The 22,200-nt window shown below is 39.9% G+C and overlaps 1 protein-coding gene across 1 annotated transcript in view; it reads right to left on the minus strand.

Annotated features, from left to right (window-relative positions):
• The window catches only part of MYO3A (myosin IIIA), a 191,732-nt gene that overhangs the window by 36,458 nt on the left and 133,074 nt on the right, over positions 1-22,200 (minus strand). Inside the window, exons 20-27 of the mRNA XM_031444637.2 lie at positions 21,399-21,552; positions 19,760-19,848; positions 17,946-18,075; positions 13,069-13,148; positions 12,587-12,664; positions 10,171-10,376; positions 2,641-2,752; positions 230-392 (exon numbers count right to left, since the gene is read on the minus strand). Of these exons, the coding sequence (XP_031300497.2) occupies positions 230-392; positions 2,641-2,752; positions 10,171-10,376; positions 12,587-12,664; positions 13,069-13,148; positions 17,946-18,075; positions 19,760-19,848; positions 21,399-21,552 (1,012 nt within the window). The remainder of the gene's footprint in view (positions 1-229; positions 393-2,640; positions 2,753-10,170; positions 10,377-12,586; positions 12,665-13,068; positions 13,149-17,945; positions 18,076-19,759; positions 19,849-21,398; positions 21,553-22,200) is intronic.

Consider the following 22,200-nt stretch of genomic DNA (forward strand, 5'->3'; position numbering starts at 1 on the left):
ACATTTAAAAATTCTTTTATTAGAACAGAACATTTATTCAGATATTAAAAGTGTCAATCACTAAAACAATCATTCAGATTTAGTATAGAGAAAGTAGCAAGGTAACAGTTTGGAATTAAACACAAAAGCTACATAAGAATTGGAGGCTTATATATAAGATTTGATTTCATGCCCACATATAAACATAACATGATGTTTTGTTACGTAGTGAGAAGGTCTGAGTAATTACCTGACTGTATTATTATAGCGCTCTCTTTCCTTTTCTCCTGTATTTTTTGATATCTTCTGGAACCCAAGAATCCTCTGACACAGGCTTGAATCAAAATAAGCTTGTCAATGGCTTCCTTTCGCATTAAATTTAACTGCTCCACATGATAATACTTAAGGAACACCTTAAAAGAATTAAAATAAAGCAAAAAATAAAAGTATGGCACGCAGACGTGAAACAGGCATGTGTTGGGTTTTGAAGACTCGATTATATTTCAAATATTTTTTGATTTTGGAAATCACTATCTTTTGCTTCTCTGGCCTGGATGTTGCTAGAACATTATGGATTTTCATGTTGGAAGAAAACCTCTCTTTGAGAAGGAATGCAGTTTGACACTCGTACTGTTTCTTTGCAACAGGTACCTAGGTTTTGTCAGGTGGGCCAATATGAGTGGAGGAGATCAAGTTCTTTTATCAAAGTTTTATTAGTATCATCTACTCTGGGCAAAGCTAATTTGTATGCTTTCTTAAAGAAGAGACAATTATATTTCCCCAATTTAAAAATCTTACAAATCTATCTGTAAGAGGACAATTACAGTATAGCCGTTCACTCACCAAATGTTCATTGAGACCTATTCTATGTACTTCTTTGTTGGGATACAAAGGTGAATAAACCAGGGCACTGCCCTTCAGGGGCTCATAGTGATGTCGGTGGAGACAATTAGGCAGAGAGAGGGCCCCATGCAGAATTACCAGCCATCCTCACTGGACCCAGTGGCCACTGTGAAGCAAGAGGGCTGATTTTTGATGATTCTGAAATCAAAATGAATTGAGCCATGGAGGAGCCTGGAGGCTTGAAGTTGTTCTCAACCACCCCCAGGAAACAGGAAGTTTTCTTTCTTTTTTTCTGCGAATGGCTAAATTTACTAATGAAAGTCACCTCCAAGAGAAATCATTGAATCCACTTAGAAGGTCACTTAAATTCAAATTTAATAGCTGAGTCACAAGACCTGGTAACCCTGCCTGCAGAATTCTCTCAGCGTTCCATCACTTGGAAGCCTGGCACCAGAGGCAAACAGTTTAGCATTATAGGTTTTGATTGAATTTAGTTTTAATTTCTACAGGACTCTAGATGTTAATATATTTAGTCCATTCTACTGTTGACAATTCATTTAAAATTCAATCTATTTAAAAAGGTCATCATCTTTTTTTTTTGCGCAGCATTAGAAATGTTCTCATATTGAATACTTTTATCCATCTTAATGAGTTGGAAAAGGTGAAGTGGAAAAATACAAATAGCTTTAAAATGCTACTTAAATATCATGCAAAACGAGAACTGCAAAGGGCCTTTTTACAAGTTAAAACTCCATTTGAAGTTGGGCATGTGTTTTAGACCATAAATCATGAGATTTCAGCCTGACAATATTCATCTTTGTGAGAATCTAAAAGAAAATGGTGTGTATAAAATGCGCATCTTTTTAATGCTCAGCATTTCCTCTTACTAAATACTAAAGTAAATACGGATTACCGAATAGGCAGGACGCTCAGTATAAGATAAACACTAAAAAAAAATTCCTTAAATTGTTACAGGACTAACTTTGCATCTGAACACACCTCCCACAGCTAATACACATTTCTCTGCAAATACGGAATTTCAGTCTACATCTACGGTGTGGCTGACGGCAGTTACTCCTGAGTGATCAGTCTGAGTACTTCTTTGCCTTAGACTGGCTCTTTCACCATCCTCCCCCACTGATGCATTTAGTATACGCCCAGGACTTGGTACCCTGTTTGTCTCCTTATCCCCATCTTATAATGCTCTGAGGATATCTGATAAGTCAAATGCATCCTTTCAAAATGGGTTATGATTTTGTACTTCATTCTCTAAAGAGTTAAATAAGCTAAGATCTCATAGGCTCTCAAATCTAATACATAAACACACCGGTATCCAAACACTTATAGCAAGTCTAGTAACAATATCCCACTTTGGATAAATTTCAGGTTTACAGTAAGAGCAGATTTGAGAATAAGGAAAAAAAGAAAAAATAGAATCCTACTGAGATCATTATGATTCTCTACAGCTTTCTGGCTGTATTTGGTGATGATAAAATAGAGAAAATATAAAATATATCAGCCTGTTTTCTAGGCTCATAAATTTCATCCTTTTTTTGGATAAATCTTCAAGGTATATATATATACATATATATGTATATATTTAATTTCTTAGAAGAAACCTCTATGAGAGCAAAGTGTTTAATTTTGCCGAAGAAGAAAAGCTTTATGAATGTTTCAATCTCCTTCTCCTGTTTTAAGCTACAGATTCTACAACATAAAAAGCCACGATCTTTTCAATCATTGTAAAATGCTGTAATTCTCAGTACATCCTCCATAGGTATTCATTTTTTTTTCTTGAAAATTACGTGAAGACATTACCTTGGTTTTTCCAAGAGCCCAGTTATCAAGACCAGCTTTTTCCAAAATGGCGGCACAGGTGTCAGGGCTCAGTGGAGGCTCCTCGCACAGCCTGTAGCAGAGAACGTGGTACCTTTGGATGGGAGACAGGGCCGGTTAGTATTTCATAAAAGTTCAGCACCTCGGGAGCCTGGTGAGTCCTTCAGGCTTCCTAGAACGACTCTGGGGTAAACTGAATTCCAGACTGATGCAAATCCAGATCGGCCTGCTTGTGTGATTTGAGCATTGTTTTTCACTTCAGTGACTGCTTTTCAACACGACACTGAAATCCCCCACAAAACTTGTTAAAAAAGGTTGGCTGGATATTTTTCACAAAGCAACCTTTGCCCGGTCACTAAAAGCAGAAGGACCGCAGTGTCAGAAGCAGAGGGAAAGCTTTTCTCCTTCTTTTTTCCACCCTCACAAAAACACTGGAAGCTGATCTTCAAATTGGATGAAGCAGTTTAATTCTACGCAAACTTCCCACTGTACACCAACTGTTGAGGGGAGGAAGTGAGTAAGGGGTTACTGCAGGAGGGAAATGAAAGAGGCCCCAAGTTTTTCAGTTTAACCCCAAAGTCTCCTGGAAAAAGGGGTGAATGAAAGGAAGGAAAACCAGATTACACTGGTCAATAGCCTTGTGCCAAGAGGCAGATTTCTACAGTTTTCCACACTCCTTTATTTTTATTTAATTTCTTGGTGCAAGATTAACCTGACAGTCTAGAGGAAAGAAAGCAGCAAGATTTGGTAGGTTGTGAATTCAGAACAGAGGCTGCGAAGTGCAGAAGCTGAGGCAGCACGGCGAAGTGAAGCCCGCTGGACCGGGAGTCGAAAAGCCGAGTTCTAATCTCGACTAATTATCTGTGTAAAGTTGGACACATTGTGCGACCTCTTTCAGTATCTATTTCCTCATCTGAAAATAAGCCTGGAGAAAAAGGCTATAAAGCAATATATTCCAGCCCCACCAAGTTTCATCCCATTTCAGCTGCAGACATCAGGCTCTTTGGAGATTCCTGGCCTAGAATGGCCTAGAATGAAGTGATGGTCATAGCTTTTGCTGTCTGTGCAAATAACCTCAGGGAGTGCCCACTGGCCTCCCCCATCCTTCAGGCCTGCCCACTTGAGGACTAAATTTGCCTGTGGATATGCTGTGACCCCAGTAGCCACTCTGCCCTTTCAGCCTGCCACCCAAGGCCAGGCTCCACTGCCTTCTAGAGCCAGCCAAGATCTCACGGTTCATCCCCGGAGTCACCATCTAAGAGCTCCCTAGGCCCTTTCGCTTTCATTCTTTTGTTGCACACGCTCTGCAAACCTGCAAACCTGGACCACCCAAGCACCTGTTCATCTGCTTTTAAGTTGGGCTTCGGGGCGCTGCCAGAGAAAATTCCCATCGCGCACAGAGTGCTCCCCTGTAAACGGGCTGTTTCCTGACTCAGCTGGGCCCACAAGGATGCTCAGAATCCTGACTGGTGTCCTCGGCCACTTTCCTCTCTCCATCCTCACAGCAGCTATTCAATCTCTCCTGCCCTCTGCACGTCTCTGTCCACCTGCCCCTGCCCTCTGCACTGCGCTCTGCATGTGAGCTCGTCTACTGTTTCATGAGAGCCCACCAGACACCAGCTCCACTGACGTCTCCCCAACTACAAATTCATCTGTCCACGATCGACGCGTCCCTCCTCCTTCAGAGGAGGAGCTATTCATTCTCCACCTGCCTGTGTTCTCGACATCATCTCCTCCTCTGCCTCTTCCTCTCCCCTTCTGTTTATTTTCAGACCCTTTTCTCTCCCCTGGCTCCTTCCATTTAGTATAAAACAACCCCTCTAAGTGTCTCTCATCTGGAAACTATATCCCTTGCTAGCTTTATAGATATGTCGAAAGACGGTTTAGAACAACTGTCTCATGTCTCTCCTTCCCATCACTACTCAGCTCCTGGAATCTTATTTAACTGCATATGACCTTTTAGTGATGATGTCTTAGTGGGGGGCCAGTTTTTATCCTGATCCTGAGTGTTCTTTATGCAGTTCTCCAACTTGAGAGAAAGTCCCCAGCCCTCCCATGCCACCCTGGTCCCTCATTTCTCCTCCTCCCTCTCAGTCTCCTCCACATGCCTCATATTGAGACTTGCTGCTTAAATGCTAGGGTTCTACAAAGTTCCGTTTGTTTCTAAGCTCCCTCCACAAGTGTCCGGTCTACAGGCACGGCTCTGACTCTTCCCTGGATGTGATGATTCCTGTAGGTGCATCTTCAGCCCGTTTACATAAACTGTAACTGCATGACTCCTGCCTGCCTCCTCTACATCCCCGCCCGGTTATCCCACGGTCACTCCAAATTCAGCAAAATTCACTGCCTTCTCTTTCCTCTGCTAGTTCCCATGTCTGTGAATGCCATCGCCCCTTCTCAGAAAGGTACTAAAGGTAGAAATTTGTGATTCATCCTAGATTCTTCCCCTGTCTTTACTGAGTGTATCCAAGAAGCTGAAAAATCTCTCTGGAATGCATGTCTTTCTCTCTATTCCTACTGCCGTTACCTTAAATCTTCTCCTAAGGACCTCTCACTTTGACTTCTGTAACCGCCTCCTGACTGGTTACGTCCATCCTCACACACTGCTCCTGCTCCCCAGCCAACGACCACAGCTCTGTTTGAACTGCCTTAATAAAATGAAAGTCTGATCAAGTCCTTTCCTGACTTGGAAGTCCCTGAGAAGGTCCCAAGTTCTAAGCTGGGATGGCAAAAGCAGGTGCTTTCCAAGGCTGGGGGGTCACGGAAATATATGAGCCGGGAAGCAGTGGAAATGTGGGAAATGCAAAGGTCACACCTGCTGAGAAGCAGGCCTTTAAAACTGATTGCCATGTATGAGGTCGAGTCTGCAGGCTCCCTCTTGCTCTGTGTCCTTGGCTGCCTTTCCAGCATCACCTACTGCTGTCTTCCATGGACATCCTGAGCTCTGATCACGGAAGTTACTCCCAGTGATGCCAAAGGGCCACTTCTGCTCCTGGCTCTGTGCCTTTGTGTGTCATTCTCTGTGCCTGACTGTCTTTCCATTCTCACTCCTTGTCCCCTCAAGGAAGACCAGCTCTTTCAACATTCTAGAAACGCTCTTTAGCGCATCTTCAACGAACAGACTAACTGGACCGAGTGACAGTCTCCCTCCCTGTGTGAGACACCCCGGGGCGTCCACTGCACCCTTGCAGCGCACTGGGAGCAGCTCTGGCTGGTGTGCCTGGGTGCTTCTGCTCCTGCCAGGGAAGCTGCGTCTGCTGCCAAACCTGTGTATTCCAGCTGCGCTTGCCAGAGCAGTGTTCAAATAAACAGCAGGTAAACTGATGGAATCTGAGTGAGGAGAGCCAGAGAGCTGTTTCTCTAAAACTGCATCAAATGCTGTGGTACGACCTCGTAAAGAAATACTTATTCTAAAAAACTATGGAATTAAACATGGGCGATGCCATTACAAAAGGTTAAGGAGAATCACAAGAATCAGAGATAGTCAGCCCTGTAATTGTTTCAGGAGTATCTTCAACTTATTGCTTCACTTCCAGAAATATCGAGGGGGAGGGTATAGCTCACGGGTAGAGTGTGTGCTTTCAGCACGCATGATGAGGTCCTGGGTTCAGTCCCCAGTACTTCCTCTAACAACGACAAGAAAGAAATATCAATTGAAATCATAAATAAGGGATGATGGATAATTTATGTCAGAGTCAATGAACTCTGATTAGTGGACTTCTGTTCAAAAAAAAAAATAAGCCTATATCAAAAGATTGAAAAAGTGAATATATGTCCATGTTCTAAGTTAATATATACTTATAGTATGTATTTATATATTACTTTTATGATTCTCTCCTTTCTCTGAATTTCTATTATAATCTCTCTCTCCCTTCCCTCCTCACTTACACCAGCTCTACTTCATGCTCTCAGATATACACACTTTTATTAAAAATATCTGCTACTCTTTCATTCATATAACAAATACTTATGGAGTCCCTAGTATGTGCCAGACACCCTGCTAAGTGCTCGGGGACACAGCAGACCAGCACTCTGGCCTCCCGGAGTTCACATTACATTGTGTGATCATGTAGCTAACAATCAGATCCCTGTTCCCACAACTAGTCTGGCCTGAGTTTCTTAACATCAGAAGCTCTTTTATTAATCTCTGGATCCTTAACCGTTGGGTTAAGATTTGCGTTAATCCAGTTCAAGGGCCAGAACATAGTGAGTGCTCAATTAAATGCTTATTGAGTGACTAATGGACTGTCTCTGGGACTTGCGGTGGAAAGAAACATCTCTGTAGACCAGATGAGTTTACGGAGGAAAGACCCAGACCTGAGCTTTGTTGTGCCCTTTGTTTTAAAGCCAACATACGGACTTCTTCTTCTTTTTTTTAATGGGTTAGCTTCATGGTTTACATTGTGGTGTTTTGAGACCACAGCACTGTAGGTAATAAGTAATTTGGGGAGCTTGTGGCTGAGGCAAAAATTATAGTGAAAATAATTACAGCTGATATGTATTGTCAACATTTGGTTCTCTTAATAAACTTCATATATATTATTTCACTGAATGCTCATAACCACATGCAAAGTAGATACTATTATCATCATCCTTATTTGCAGATGGGAAAGATCGAAGATTGAATGTCACTCAAGTAATGCTGGACGAGGCCATGCATTTATTAAGTGGCAGAACTGGGATTCAAACCTGGGTTTTCTGACTTCAAAGCAGGTGTACTCTACTACTCCCTTCAATAAATTCTGGATGTGTTAGAGCTCGGAGAGCCAAACCCCATGTATGGGGTGGAAACACGGAGCCAATTTCAGTGGTTTCTCAGCATAAGGGTTCACCTGAAACAACTACAGCAAAACCCCAGTGTGTTGTGCCAAGCAAGTACATGTCGTGTATCTTCCTTTAAGATTATTTCTTTCTTACAAAACAAAAGAGCTTATCTACAACAGAATGGACAAAGAATCTGATGAATTCTGCATTTTACAAGGAGGGTTAGTCCAAGGCTAAGGCTGGACAGAAGAGGGTTATTTAGTCCTATTTACACCTCTGCAGGGCCTTTGCAAATTGCCCTGCTTTCCTAAGAGTCTATGCCAATTCAGATGACAGCTTTCAAATTAGTGACTGAAAAAATTCAGCCTTTTATTTCTGGGGCTTCCTACATTCAGAACAGCTATTCACATGTTGTCTGTCAACTGAGTTTTTCCCCCTTTTTATTTATCGTGCAGTAATTTGCTGTTCAATAACAGCACGGGGCTTGGAAACATATTTAAAAGTGGATTCTCACTTCGACCCTCTAACTAAGCTCCTTTCAGCTGCCATATCATCAAGAAAATAGATCGTGTCTGGTCCCCGTTGTAAAACTCCGGAGAGTTGGGAAACTACTAGTTTAGCTTAGCCTTCGAGGCTCTCTTTTCATAACTTTAACTGGCTCAGTTTTCCCGTCTGATCCCATGTTACCTTGTGTCACTTCAGTGACACACGTGGCTGTGCCAGTCTAATCCAAGTCCCTCTAGTTTTTGGAACACTGACCTGTACACGGAGAAAGCCCCTTCCTGTCTTCTCCGCAGACCACACCCACCAGCAGATCCCAGCTTAGCCCTCTTTCTTGATGTTCTCTCTTATCAGCCCTCTTGGAGATTCTTCTCTTCCCCGAACTCTTACACTCTGTACCATTCCTTTGGCTCTTGGAATTTATTACCCTGAATTGCTTATTAACATTCCATGTCTATGGCTCCGAGAATCCTAACTGAACTGTTAATTCCTGAGGATCAAGCCCGCTTTAAAATTCAGCGTCTTCCATAGCACTTAGCACAGTGCCTTGTATATGAAGAAAAAGTCACTGAAATTTAAGGGTACTTATATTAAAATTATACTAATGTTCTATAGATTGATATTCAAGCAAGTTAAAGATTGACTCTTCTAAAAAAATAAAAAAGTATGATAATAAGGTCAAATTTTAATTTGAAATTTGAAACTCAGGAACATTTGGGTTACCTGCTTTTATGCACAGAATGGAGACTTTACCTACTGGTCAATAAGACATTCCAATGTTTTTTATTTCTTAGTTTTGAATATAAAATTGGGTCTGCTCTGTGAGAGGTAAAGTCAGTGACTAAATGCTGGCTGTACTTCTGAACTCTAAAACATAAAGTCTTTAAAATTTGTCTTAAACTATTATAAAGGATTTGCCAGTATGGAAGTCACCACATTTATGCAATTTTGCTCTCCATCATGAACGCATGGTGGGGTTTTCTTTATGCCGAGGCACTTCAAAAGAAGACCTTTCTTTTCTTTCCTAGGTTTCTAAAGAAAAAAATCAAGACCTATCATGAATTGCTGAAAATATGAAAATCTGCAAAAAGAATTAGAAATCTTATTTCATTTAGAAAAGGTCTTGGTTACCCAAAATAAAAGAATGCTTGACACATGATGATGTTTTGTTTTGCTTTGTTTTTTGGCAGAGGGAGTTAGAAATCAAGTTCGTTGTGCAATCACAAAACTTTGTTTTATTCCTAATATTAACTTAGACACTCTTGAAAGGGCCAGAGAATTTTACCCATGGAGACTTCCTCAATGCTAGGTTTTACCTGAAAATTGTAATAGACTTCACTTTTGAAAATTGACACTTCAAGTTTAATGGCTAAGAGAAATCATGGAAGCGATAAATAACAGAAACACAGGCATTTAAAATATTAAATATGTAAGATATTGAACCTCTATAGAGTTACGCAAATGTTAGGCGAACATGATAACCACTACACTATGGAAACCAGACCTTAGCGCCACTAGTATGTTACTTAATAATATACATTTAATACATAGCATAATTCATTTTACATTAATCTCAAACATTGAAAAGGACTCCTAATACCTAATTGATTCTTTATGTCTTCTAAATCACCTTTACAGACAATCTCTCGATCCTTGTAACAACTCCATGAGGCAGTCGTGGCAGGTTTCCTAGATAACAGAAAGGAGGTCCCCTACAGGACAGGGCTTCTCCACCTCGGCACTGCTAATATCTCAGGCTGGATAGTTCACTGTCGTGGGGAGCTGTCCTGTGCATTTTAGGATCTTTAGCAGCATCCCTGGCTTCCACCCATCAGACGCCAGCAGCAACCCGCTTCACACCAACTGTAATAACCCAGAAAGTCTCCACACAATTACGGGTGCTTTGAGGGGCAAAGTCTCCCCCTGGTGACAATCACTGCCATAGGCCAGTGGTCACATGGCAAGTGGCAGAGCTAAGACGAGAACTAGGTCCTCCAACTGGCCTTTCCATCACACTGTCTCCAGCACGCATCCTGGGATGTGTGTCTTTGACGTGGGCAGCCCCCAGCCACCAACAGAAAGTTCCAGCCCCAGCTCATATCTGCCTTCTCTTCTGATCCATAATCATTTTCGTCAACAAAATGCCTCCTTTCCTAGAATGCCTAAGTAATTCTCTTTTTGTTTCCTAGAATTCTTCTCAAGAATTTTTCTATACACTGTACACGGAAACTTAAGAAATCCACGTACCGCTTTATGAAGTTGGCAAAGAGTATCCGATGCGAGTATCCCAGCCTTCGAATTCTTGCTGTCTCCAGAATTCCCGTGTAGCGAAGCTGCAGCAGAACTTTCTCTTTGTCATATTTTCTTGCCTGACGTTCATTATTTGGTTTGATGCAGCGGACAAAGTGAGGCTGGCCCACCACCATTTTCGATAACAAATCCATCAGAGAATACTATAAACATACAACAAAAATTAAGTTCCCAGCGTCACACACAAAAACTTACGAGCTTGCAGGTCTTTGTATTATCAAAATAAAATCTGAAAACTGAGGGTTACACAGTAATTCACAATAAGTGAGGGAAGTATGTATTAATAAAAATTTTATTTATAGTATATTTTAAAAAATACATATTTACTCATAAAAATGAAGAGGTAATAATTAGGAACTTAGCTATTACAAGGCTGCCTGTAAATTCTTAAGGCAGCTTTAATTAATAAATAAGATTATTTTGATAGAGTTTGTCTGTAATTATATCGTCTTGGAGAAATTTGCCAAATTACAATATTTAGGCCCACGATCTGCTTTCTTTCTTTTACAATTAACTTCCTTGTCTAACTCTTTTTTTTAATAGAAAGTACGAAAGTGAATACTTTGATCCCTGTCAGAATCATCTCCTAGTTTAAAATAAGAACTGAGAAGTTAATGCGTTATAATATATAGGACAAGATTACAAAAATAAGCAAATCCATTTAAGTAATCTGCTCTAGTTTGATAATTTCTTATTTTAGAAATATTTTAATCGCATGGACATGAAAACTGTCTTCTGCAGCAACACCGTATTAAAACAGCCACCAACTGCTAGACAACTAAGTATAACACGTTAGCAGAATCATGCTTCAGCTAAAAGTGGAATCTCCAAAAATGACTATGTTGCAGACCAGGTTACAATCTGTCAGCAAGGTAATGAACGTTTGGACGTGGATAGCTGCTGGCGGCTGGGTCTCCTTTAGTGACGGAAATACAAAGCCAGTGCAAGCCAGCCCTGGAACTGGGAAACTGACATAGCACTGGATTTGCTGGGCTTCCTCTTGGGCACCAGACTCAGGGAGCCAGGCACTCATCCACCAGGCGCTGGAGGTGGAAAGGTGATACACGTGTCTGTCGGTGTCCTGAGCAAGAGCTCCCTGCAGCTGAGGCATGGTGTTTCTCGGAGACTAAGGCTGAGTGTTACATTATTTCCATTCTCCTCTGCAGGATGAAAAATAACTTAAAATACGTTACATGCTATATGGAATTATCTCCATCACTTTTCAGTGCTGCTGGAGGTGTAAAATGACTTTATGATCGAATGGCTTAAACATAAACATGGTGTTTGACGTCAACAGCAGTGGTATGATAATTAGTCCCGGACAACTCACTTAGGGAAGAAAATAATTTGGCTGTAAATAGGCTCAGTCATTCAGCTGTGCTGCAGCCTGATGGAAGGTGGGTTTACCAGCAGCAAACATGAAATATTAGGCACATAAATGCACTCGGCGCTCTTCACAGATGAGGAAGCGCACACTGTCTGCTATAAGCTTAGGACTTGAAAAATACTCAGTAAAGTTACCCAGTTATTTTTAAAAGTATTTCATGATTCTCTTAGGGAATTGGATTTATTTATTGAACACATAGGAAATTTAACCCAGTTTCCTCCCCTTTCCCCCACATTACATGATATGATTAATTTCTAGGTGTTGGGCGGTATTTTATTAATTTTTGTTGTCTGGATAAAATGACTTTATCAGAAGAGATAAACAAGAACTGGAGGCAGTAATGCAGGCAGGGAGATCTAGAGCTGGTTCTCCAGAGCACAGAGAATGTGAAATGCTCCTTTTCTCCCCCATCTCCCACATTGTCCAAGGAAAAAGGATCCCACACGAAGGACACAGCAACTCACAGCCTTGGCATGTTACTGTGTTTCCCTGGTGTCCTGTCTCCTTGCCCTGTGTCTATACCCCCTCTATTTTTCCTTTGAGGTTTTCAGCTCCTCTAGGTACAGAGAGATAAAGGAATGGAGATGGACGCTCCATCTTGTCCCATCTGTCCACCCTAAGATCATTCAGGAGTAGAGAGGAGGACTGATGGTTAGCATACCATTGAATTAAAAACCCTCTTAGGTTTCATTCTAGTGGAAACGCATTTGATTCTGGACCAAATTTTAATGAAGCTACAGACCTCCATTAAGATTGACCTAGTATATAATAACTGGATAGATAAACTACCAAAGGAAACCAATCCATAATACACTCTGATAGGTCATGTATCTAACAGACAGTAAATGAAACACAATAAACACTCTCTTTTGCTAACAGCACACTGATATTTGTTACTTTCTTTTAATCGGTAACTTAGAACAAATGACACGTCTAAGCACAACACAGTAGGATTTAGTATCTTACTCTAAAATATGATGCAACTGTTTGTGTTTTCATGTTGGTGGTCTCTCTGGCGTGACGTGTGGCTTCTCCAGCTTCACCCTAAGACCAAGAAAGACAGTGATCTTTTCCTTCGTCTATGCCTTCACACACATAGAATGACAAAATGCTGAATTTTTACTTTCAGGTAACTTGCCAGTCTCACTGGGATTCTAACCAGTTTTGCGTGGGATGTGACTCTCTCTGACATAAGCTGATACATTTTCAGTTGGTCTTAGTGTAATATAAAAACTAGCTGTAAATGAAAAGTTGGGAATATATTGGAAATGCATGATTATTTTAGTGACTAGTGGTAATATGAACATAACATAAATATCTATTTTAGCAGAAAAGAAAGATCAAAGGGAGGAAACTAAGGAAAAGGCTGTTTACTCTTAGCATACAAATACTGCCATTGTAAAGGCCAGAGTCTTAGATTCACTGCCATGAAAAGTGCATTTTCTTACCTTTGTCAGGTTGATCAACTTTTCTGAAGTCCTCATTTGATAGTTTATTATATTTTTAGTTTTAGAATGTGGCAGATTACCTATGAGAATGTAGATAAAATTAATATACCTTTTAGAAACCTTAACAGATAGAAGATTTCCTCCCTTTATTTCAATGTTAAAAGAAGCACTGTCGATCCCACAATATTCATACTCATATGCTTGCTTAATCTAGTGACTGAGACACTTAGGGATAAAATAATACGAAGGGAAATTTATAACAAATTTTACATTCAGAAAAAAAAAACCCCCTCCAGTTTAGAGAACTGAAGAAGGAGAGGTAAGTGTTGGATTTCCTTTTAATTGTTATAAGATATGGGGTAATTATGATAAAGGAGCAATTTTGTGTGTGTGTATTAAATGGCATCTGAGATTCTCTTTAATGCAAATGTGAGCTTTACATACAATGGAACACTACTTGGCCATAAAAAAGAATAAAATAATGCTATTTGCAGCAATATGGATGGATCCAGAGATTGTCATACTAAGTCAAGCGGACTGGAAAGAGAAAGAAAAATGCCACATGGTATCATTTATATGTGGAATCTAAAAAAAAAAAAGAGACACAAATGAACTACTTATTATTTATAACTTAGATGACTGACTTCTTGAATATGTCTAAGTACATTTGACTGTCCTTTATGATTGGATTACTGCATTCTGTTGACTCTTATTTTGTGGTTGGCTTTGATAACTATGTAAGTTTAAAAAGCTAAAGCTCTAAACTGTTCTTAGGAACAATGATCAGTACATACATATAAACTAAAAAAATGTGCAGTATATTGTATTTATTTAGTTACAGGCAATATATTGTATATGTGCAGTCAAATTGTAACAATTCTGCCTGTTTAAAACTGAAAACTGAAAAAAAAAGCTTTACAGTGGGCCTTAAAAACCTTATGGATTTCAATTCACATGAAGTGGTTATAAGCAAGTCTAGTATGGTTGAGGGCAAATGCCATTTTCGACCTAACATTCAGAACTAGGTCCCTGGTCTAGGGCTGTGTACTTGGAGACAACACAAGGCTGTGAAAAATTACGGAGTAGTGAAGAAATTATGTCCTTTGAAGCCAGGAAGACCTGGGTTTGGATACCAGCTATGGTGCTTAAGTTATGCATCATTTACTCTGAGTCTCTGAGTTGCAGTTTGAATCCAGAAAATGCGGATGATAACTTCTACCTCCCAGAATTCTGGTGCCAGCATGTCTGGCACATGGTGGGTGCCTGGAAATGTCAGTTAACGTTTGCTCCCTTCCCACCCAGTACAACACACCCACCAACCCACAGTCTGAGAGTTTATCCTCCTAGGAGTCATCAAAATATTTCCAGAATTCAGGATCACTTCAGGAAGACTGTTTCTCTCCACTCTCATTCTTTCAGGCAGAAAGTAGAGGCTGCATGTTTTGGCAAATCCTTTTTTTTTCTTTTTCTTTTTGTGGTTGCAAAAGGCTGGCTCTGAGATGACAGTGCAGGAAGGAGCCCCCATGGGGTTTGGTCTTTGCTCTGCTTGTCCCCTGTCCCCGCATCATTCCAGCAGAAGTGCCAGGTGGGTGCGTGGCTTTTGTGTGGGGCTGAGGCTGCATACGGCACTGTTCACTCTTGAAATGTGAGTCTTACTGAACACAGTAGAGCAGTCACTGATGGCTTTCAGAGGAACAGCTTCAGGAATTCTTCTTCTTCTTCTTCTTTTTTTTTTTTTCAGGATTACCAGGAAAAGTTTTAGAAAAACATTTTAATGGGGGGGGGGGGGGGAAACAACCACAGACTTGGAGATTTCCTTGAAGCAAGATGAACATACAAAGTACTAGCAGCACATTAATCAGGACAGACCCATTGCTTACTAGGTATCATTACTTAATGTTGACCAAACATACACTAAACTTTTAAGTTTATCCGAAATTAAACCACTAGAGGAAATTTAAAAATTAATAATTTCCCTTTAACAAAATTTATATACAAGTTGTAAAATTATTTAACAGGAAAATAAATGAGAGCTTTTACAAAACTCATTCATGCATATCAACAGGAACTAAAATGAGCACAGATCTTAACGTCAGAAATTATATCGACTTTGCTTTTACAGTAGACCTGATGAATGAAACTGTGATGAAACTGAGGCGGGAAGCCCCATAAAAAGACAGGCAGGACCCCTAGGCAGGGCCGCTGCTCTCCTTCCAGCACCGTGTGGTTCCCTGGCCCAGAGGCTTTTATCTCACTTTTTGCCTCTAAAGCGGCTAACTTACACCTAGAATTCTATTGGTTCCCTGAGCTCACTTCTGATTGGTTATTTACTTCACTTCTGATTGGTTATTTCCTTCACTCCTGATTGGTTATTACTCTCACTCCTGATTGGTTATTACTCTCACTTCTGATTGGTCCACTTCCCTAACTTTTGATTGGTCCATTTGTAGTACTTCATTTGCATGGAGCTCACTCCTGATTGGTCTATTTCTACAAAGCTTGTTCCTGGTTGGTCAACTTCTGTTGTACTTTATTTGCATATGATGTTGCAAAGTGTAAAACTGGCAGTCTATAAAAGGCCTGTGTAAACCTGCAGTTGGGTTTCAGAGTTTGAAGTGTTAACTCGTGTTTGCTGCTGGCTGATGGGGTAATAAACCTGAGCTCTCCTACTCTCTGAATGCTGCTTGGTTTCTCTCCTGAATCCAGGTTGCTGTCACAATTGAGCTGTAACACTGAGCTGTGACACATTTTTCTGCAACAAAACAAACTAGAGATGTGAGTTGCAAGGAGTTCTGATGTATTTCCTGGATTCTGACAACCATATTTTGCATTTGAAGTCATACATGCAAAGGGCCGTGGTTATTTCAGAATTTGGGAGACAGCACCATACAGAACTGAAGAGTCTGCACTTTCACACCCGCTTCAGGACTCCCTGGTGGGGTAACACTGAGGAGGCAGCTCAGCCTTTCCCAGCCTCGGCATCTCATCTATAAAAGTACTTCCTTCCCAGAGTGTTGTTTTTTGTAGTAAATGAAAGTCCTTGCACAGTGACTAGCACACTGCAATTTCTGAACAAAGTCATTTATTAGTGTTATTACTGTTATTACTATTACATGTTTGCAAATATAGCTGAATATAAAACCTAAAAGCCTTTGATAGCTTTGAGGCTCTGAGTTACTGAAACACCTTTGACTAGAAAATTCTTCCCTCCTCCCCAGCCAACTAGACACTGTTTTGTTGAAAGTCAGGAGACATGACATAGAATTGAAAACCTGGCTGCATATTTTAAAAGGGTGGAAACATGAAGTTAGATGTACTGACACTGTCAGTGGATACAGAAAGAGATGACAATTGTTAAAGTCAAAACTGAAGACTTCTTTTCTGGACAAGATAAAGTCACATGGACTGGATTAACCTTTCCACCTTAAACAACTATAAAGACTTACAAAGTTGATAAAACAGTTCTTTTTTTATTTTCAGTTTTTTTTTTTTTTACTGTGATAAATTAGGCATGATGTAAAATTTAGCACCTTAATCTTTTTAGGTGTACATTTCAGTGGCTTTAACTACATTCGTAATATTGTGCAATCACCACCACCATCCATCTCCAGAGCTCTTTATCTTGTAAAACAGAAACACTGTACCCGTTAGATACTAACTGCCCATTTCCCCCGACCCCAGCCCCTGGCAACCACTATTCTACTGTCTGTCTCTATGACTAAGACCTCATGTAGCTGGAATCATGTAGTATTTGTCTAGGAACAACAAGTTTTGCAACAAGCAGTACAGGACACTGATCCTCAAGAAAAGGGAAAAGTGAGGTGAGCCCTGTTATGGCCCCAGTATTGTCTGATGAGGTTTCACACTGCACTGCAGGGAGGGGGACCCAGGTGAAGCCTCAATATTTTCAATATTATATTCAGTATGTATATATTGAACAAGGGTGCCCAAGCAATTCAATAGGGGAAAGAATGATCTTTTTAAACAGGTGGTGCTAGAACAACTGAGTAGGGGCACGGAGGACTGAAGGGAGGGACCATGAAGATTCAAGGGGGAACATCACCTGGGGATGATGAACTTGTCCACTACTGATTGTGGTGATAGTTTTACAGGCGTCTATGTATGTCAAGAACCCATCAAATTTTACTGTTGAAATATGTGCTGTTTATTGTATGTCAGTTACACCTCAATGAAGTACAGAGAACAATTTCAAACTCCAGTAAAGAAAAACAAACCAAACTACATTTTTTTTCCTACTTAAAAGCAAATACAAGGACGACACAGTTGTTTGGAACAAAGGCATGTGACTTTTTTTTAAAAAAATTTTCTCTGGTTTGTTTCTTTTTTTGTTTTGGGGGAGGTAGTTAGGTATTTATTTATTTTGATGGAGATACTGGGAATTGAGCCCAGGACCCAGTGCATGCTAGGTACATGCTCTACCACTCAGCTATACCGTCCCCCCAAAGGCATGTGAATTTTTAGTCAATAAGGCAGAACTCACTAAACCTGCAGTATCTCAAAGAGGCATCCAAAAGCTGCCCATTCCTGACACAGCAGGTGGTTCTGAACTCCACGGAGGTGACTGAACTCTCCTAGTGAGCAGCTAGGACCCCATCGTATTTTCTGATATGTGATGCAAACACTTTTCTTTAATGGAAACCGAGCTCCTTTACATTGTTTTATATTTTCTTCAGGTGATCTGGGCAGAGGGTATAAGTACATATTTATAGAACTGAAAACAAACCAACATGAAAAAACTGAGGGTTATACACATAAAAATCACAGAGTCAGAAACTACTTGACTGGGCCAGAGGAAACTTCTCAAATTAAAACCAACTCACACATCAAAAAAATTAAAGGAAATTGCCTTAGCTTACCTGTTTTTGTCAGAGGGTGGCTGACTAGCTGCCTGATTACACTGTTTTCTGATGACCTCAAAAGCAGTACAATATCGTTTGGAAGAGTGTCTCTGTTTTTAGCTAAGAACCCACTTGCATTGTAGATGACCTGTTGATAAAGTACGTTACCATCATTGTCACAGCCAATGTCATCATCCTTATCATCATCAACAGATACTCACTGAGAGCCCTCACTCAGTGCTGAGTGACAGACACACAAAGATTTATAAAGGTAGTCCCTTACAACTTGGTTGGAAAAGTGAACCTCTCCAGGCTTACACTATATCTTTTCAGAGAAAAATTCATGTCTCACTGATTTCATTTGGGTTGAAATAACCAGAGGTTTGATTCCTCCCATTTATTATGCTGGCAGTTTTGTGTGTTTCCTTTCTCTATTTGGAGGGTGGGGGCCACCAAGGTATTCTCATTTCTGTGATAACTGATTCACCCGCAGTGAAAAGGCCTTTATAGATTCTGTTTCAGTAGTAGTGTGGTCTAAACGCACTGTGGGTGTTTGTGTTTCTGGAACCTCTAAATAATTTGAAGACTTTCTAAAGATCAGTGTAAGTCAAAGACTTCTGTAGGATGGTCCAAAGCGGTTGCTGTTAGGGGCTGAACTGTGTCCCTTTAAAATGGATATGTTGAAAATCCAATCCCCAGTGTGACTGCATTTGGAAACAGGGTCTTTAAGGAGGTAATGAAAGTTAAAGGAGGCTGTAAGGTTGGGGCTCGAATCCCACAGGACTACTGTTCTTTCAAGAAGAGGAAGATACACCAGCGATCTCTCTCGCTCCCTCCCATGTACAGAGAAAAGGCCATGAGGCCAATCGGGAAGGCAGTCACCTGCAAGCCAGGGGGACAGGCCTCACCAGGTATTCGTACCTGCTGGCATCTTGATCTTGGACTTCTAGCCTCCAGAACCATGAGAAAATACATTTCTGTGTTTAAGCTGCCCCTCCTGCCCCCAAGCTTGTGGCATTTTTGTTATGGCAGCCGAAGAAGACTAACATGGTTATTAAAAACAACTGGATAAGATGATCATAGAAAATTCTTGATGGATATTTTAAAGGAGGCTTATTTGGAAAATAACATGCTGATAATCATGAGAAAGGCTATAACTATAATACTTTAGGTAGATTTTTTTTTTCAATGACAAAAGTCTATGGAATGTTGACTGACACAGAAATTCTAGCAGACTAAATGCTTGGGGTTCAGTGTTATTTCATTTTGCTTATGTATTTCTCATTTTATGAATTCCTTCTTGATTTGAATATCTTCTTAGTCCTCCAATATTTATAACATCTTTGTGAAGGAAAGACCTGTTATTCTCCACAGAAGGGAAGTAAAGCGTCTTCTGGGTGTAGGATGATGTATCTCAGGTTTGCTCTGGTGTGGGGAGGTGTATCCATCAGTGTACAAACGTTGCTTCCACCAACCGCATGACAGTTCGTCAGCTAATTCTCTCTAATTAATTAGCTCAGTTATCTGGTCCTACCTCCAGCCTGGCACCTTCTCTTGTTACGAAGGAGGAGAGACAAAGGCTGCAATGGACAGAGAAGCATCTGAAGTCTGAAGAAGGCAGTTTCTATAAAAGGTTCCCAGTTATCATTAAAGGAAAGAAAAAATAGGTACTTATTGCCAGTCAACCTCATCCCAAGCCAGATCTTAAGAACAGAAAGATGGTCTCTATCTCATTATAACTGTCTATAAATATTTGGGCCATAATTTTCATAGCCTTATTATTCAGTGAAAGACTAAAGAGAAACTCAATTACAATGCTTCAGAGTTCTTACCTTTCCTGCGTAATGATGAATTCCAAAACTAAGTTCCATCCTTTTAGGTCTCCAGAAGTACTGTGATTTCAGGTTGCCTTCAAATTTTTCTGCAGAAAAAAATGTAACTCCTATCTCAAGCATGTAGGAGGGCCCTCAAAAAATACAGATTGACTGTAACATCTCTTTCACCATAAAACTGACAATACACAGTGGAAAAAAACACAGAACATTTTATATAGCCGTTATATGCATATTTGTAATATAATCATAAATGGTAAGACAAAACTCAAGGTCATGAATTTTACCATTCCAATATGATTTCAAACAGCAGGTCCCCAACCTTAGCAACCATCAGAATGACCTGGAGGGCTTGTTAAAATAGTCTGCTGGGTCCCACCCCCAGAGTTTCTGCCTCGGTAGATCTGGAGTAGAATCCATGAATTAACATTTCCAGCAAGTTCCCAAATGATGTTGGTGTTCTTGGTCTGGGGACCACATTTTAAGGACCACTGGTACAGAGAAAGGAAACTATGTTCTTGACATCTTGACATTGTCCAGAGAGCTTTATGAAACAGTCTGATGTGAAGCCCTGAGTCTAGAAATTTGGTATTTTAGCTCTCTTTTCTGTAAGAGAAGCTATAGGCTGTTATTGATTATCTGGGAAACACAATAGGATCACAAAGGCATTTCTACAACAGTTACACCAACACAATTCTCTGTTATTCCATGTCATGGAAAGTACATTTTAAAATCAAAAATCAAGTAATTAGTATGAAAAGATTTCCCCCAAACCTTGGGGTTTTCTTTTCCATCTAGTATTGTCCAACTAGAGGAGAGAATAAGCCAATTGCAGAGTCTGAAGGAAGCAACATCACAGACTTAATGGTAAGAAACAGAATCTCTGTATCACCAAAAGGAAATGAGAGAAAAATGGGAATCTAAATGTTCTCAAAGTATTTATTATACATAATGAGTATCTCTTATATCAGGGAATATGTTTCCACATGGAAAATGGTTTTTTCAGATATCTGAAAAATCTAAAGTTTCTTTTTTTTTTTTTTTAATTTAAGGGGTAGGACATTTTTCTTTTAACCATTTTAGATGATAATCTTCTTAAATATAATATACACATCTCTGCCTCTCAAATGGAAAAATGAATATGTTTAATCGTTCTTTGATGACTCAGGATTACTATCATGGCTGTTTATTAATGTACTTAACTTAGAGATTATTAAGGTGTTTGAGGCTATTTACCTCTATTAGAAAAACAATTAGAACATCACAGATGAATTTCCTCCTGGTTAGCGATCTCTTTTCCAGTTTCAGAGCTGTCCTTTTGCCCTGCCCTCCTATTTCTAACTTTGGGCTGGGTAATTCCTAAGGTCATTTATAACAGGAGACCCTACAGCTGGGGCTCAAGCATAATATACAGAGAAGTCCAATATCCAAACTTGTTTAATTCATCCCTAAATATGTCACCCTATTATAAACATTCACTGGTCCAGATATTAGATCCAAAGTCTGTTCTTTAAAGTTAGATAAACAGGCTTTGCCATAGCTATTTTTCTCCCAGATAATTAAAATTTTAAAAAATTGTTCAGAATTGCATGACTGTATTACATGAAAACTATGCAGACATACTGAATTTAAAACTCACCTACAAGAGTCTGGTCGGTGGCCTTAGGAAACCCACTTTCTTCATCGAGGAGGGACAGTAAGCCCATTGGCTTCTGCAGAAACATATCTAGTAGAGGCTGGTTATCCTCATATTCAATAACTCTGGCATCAACATCTTCACTTAGGTATTCATTCTATAACAGGACATGATACATGTAGGAACACTCACTTAAAATCATACAAATAATGTGTAGCTTAGCAGCAAGTACCTAAAATTCTACTTTACACATGTAATAAATTGCTCCCTATGACCTTGCCCTTACACGGAGGGTATTTTATTTTCTCTTTCCAGAACCACTAGTTCATTAGAGTCAGCCCGGGTGATACTCAGGGTACTCATAAAAAGTTTCTAGTCTCTATACTAGAATTTTAGGCATCTCAAGCTTTCAAAGTGTTGCTCATAAGCAGTAATAAAATTATGTTCTAGAATTTATAAATATTAATTAGGTGTATCTTCAGGTTATACTCCCTCTAATTTGAATCTTTTATCTAATTTCAGAAATACTGAATCTCTCAAAAACATTTACATAACTTTTCAGTCATGATGACATTTGCATTTTTTGGGGGTGAACAGCCTGGGGGGGTGGGGTGGGTCACAGGAACAACCAGTGGATTGAGAACCAAGAACACAGAGGTTCCCATCTGGGTTCTGCCACTTAACTAGCTGTCTAATCCTTTGGAATTCTGTTACTCTTTAAACTTCCATTTTTCTCATCTACTAAATGGAAGGAACAATCTCCATCTAACAAAGTAAAAATGTCTGGTACATTAGCAATCATTTG

Source organism: Camelus dromedarius, chromosome 26 (genome assembly GCF_036321535.1).
Source record: "Camelus dromedarius isolate mCamDro1 chromosome 26, mCamDro1.pat, whole genome shotgun sequence".
NCBI classification, from domain to species: domain Eukaryota; kingdom Metazoa; phylum Chordata; class Mammalia; order Artiodactyla; family Camelidae; genus Camelus; species Camelus dromedarius.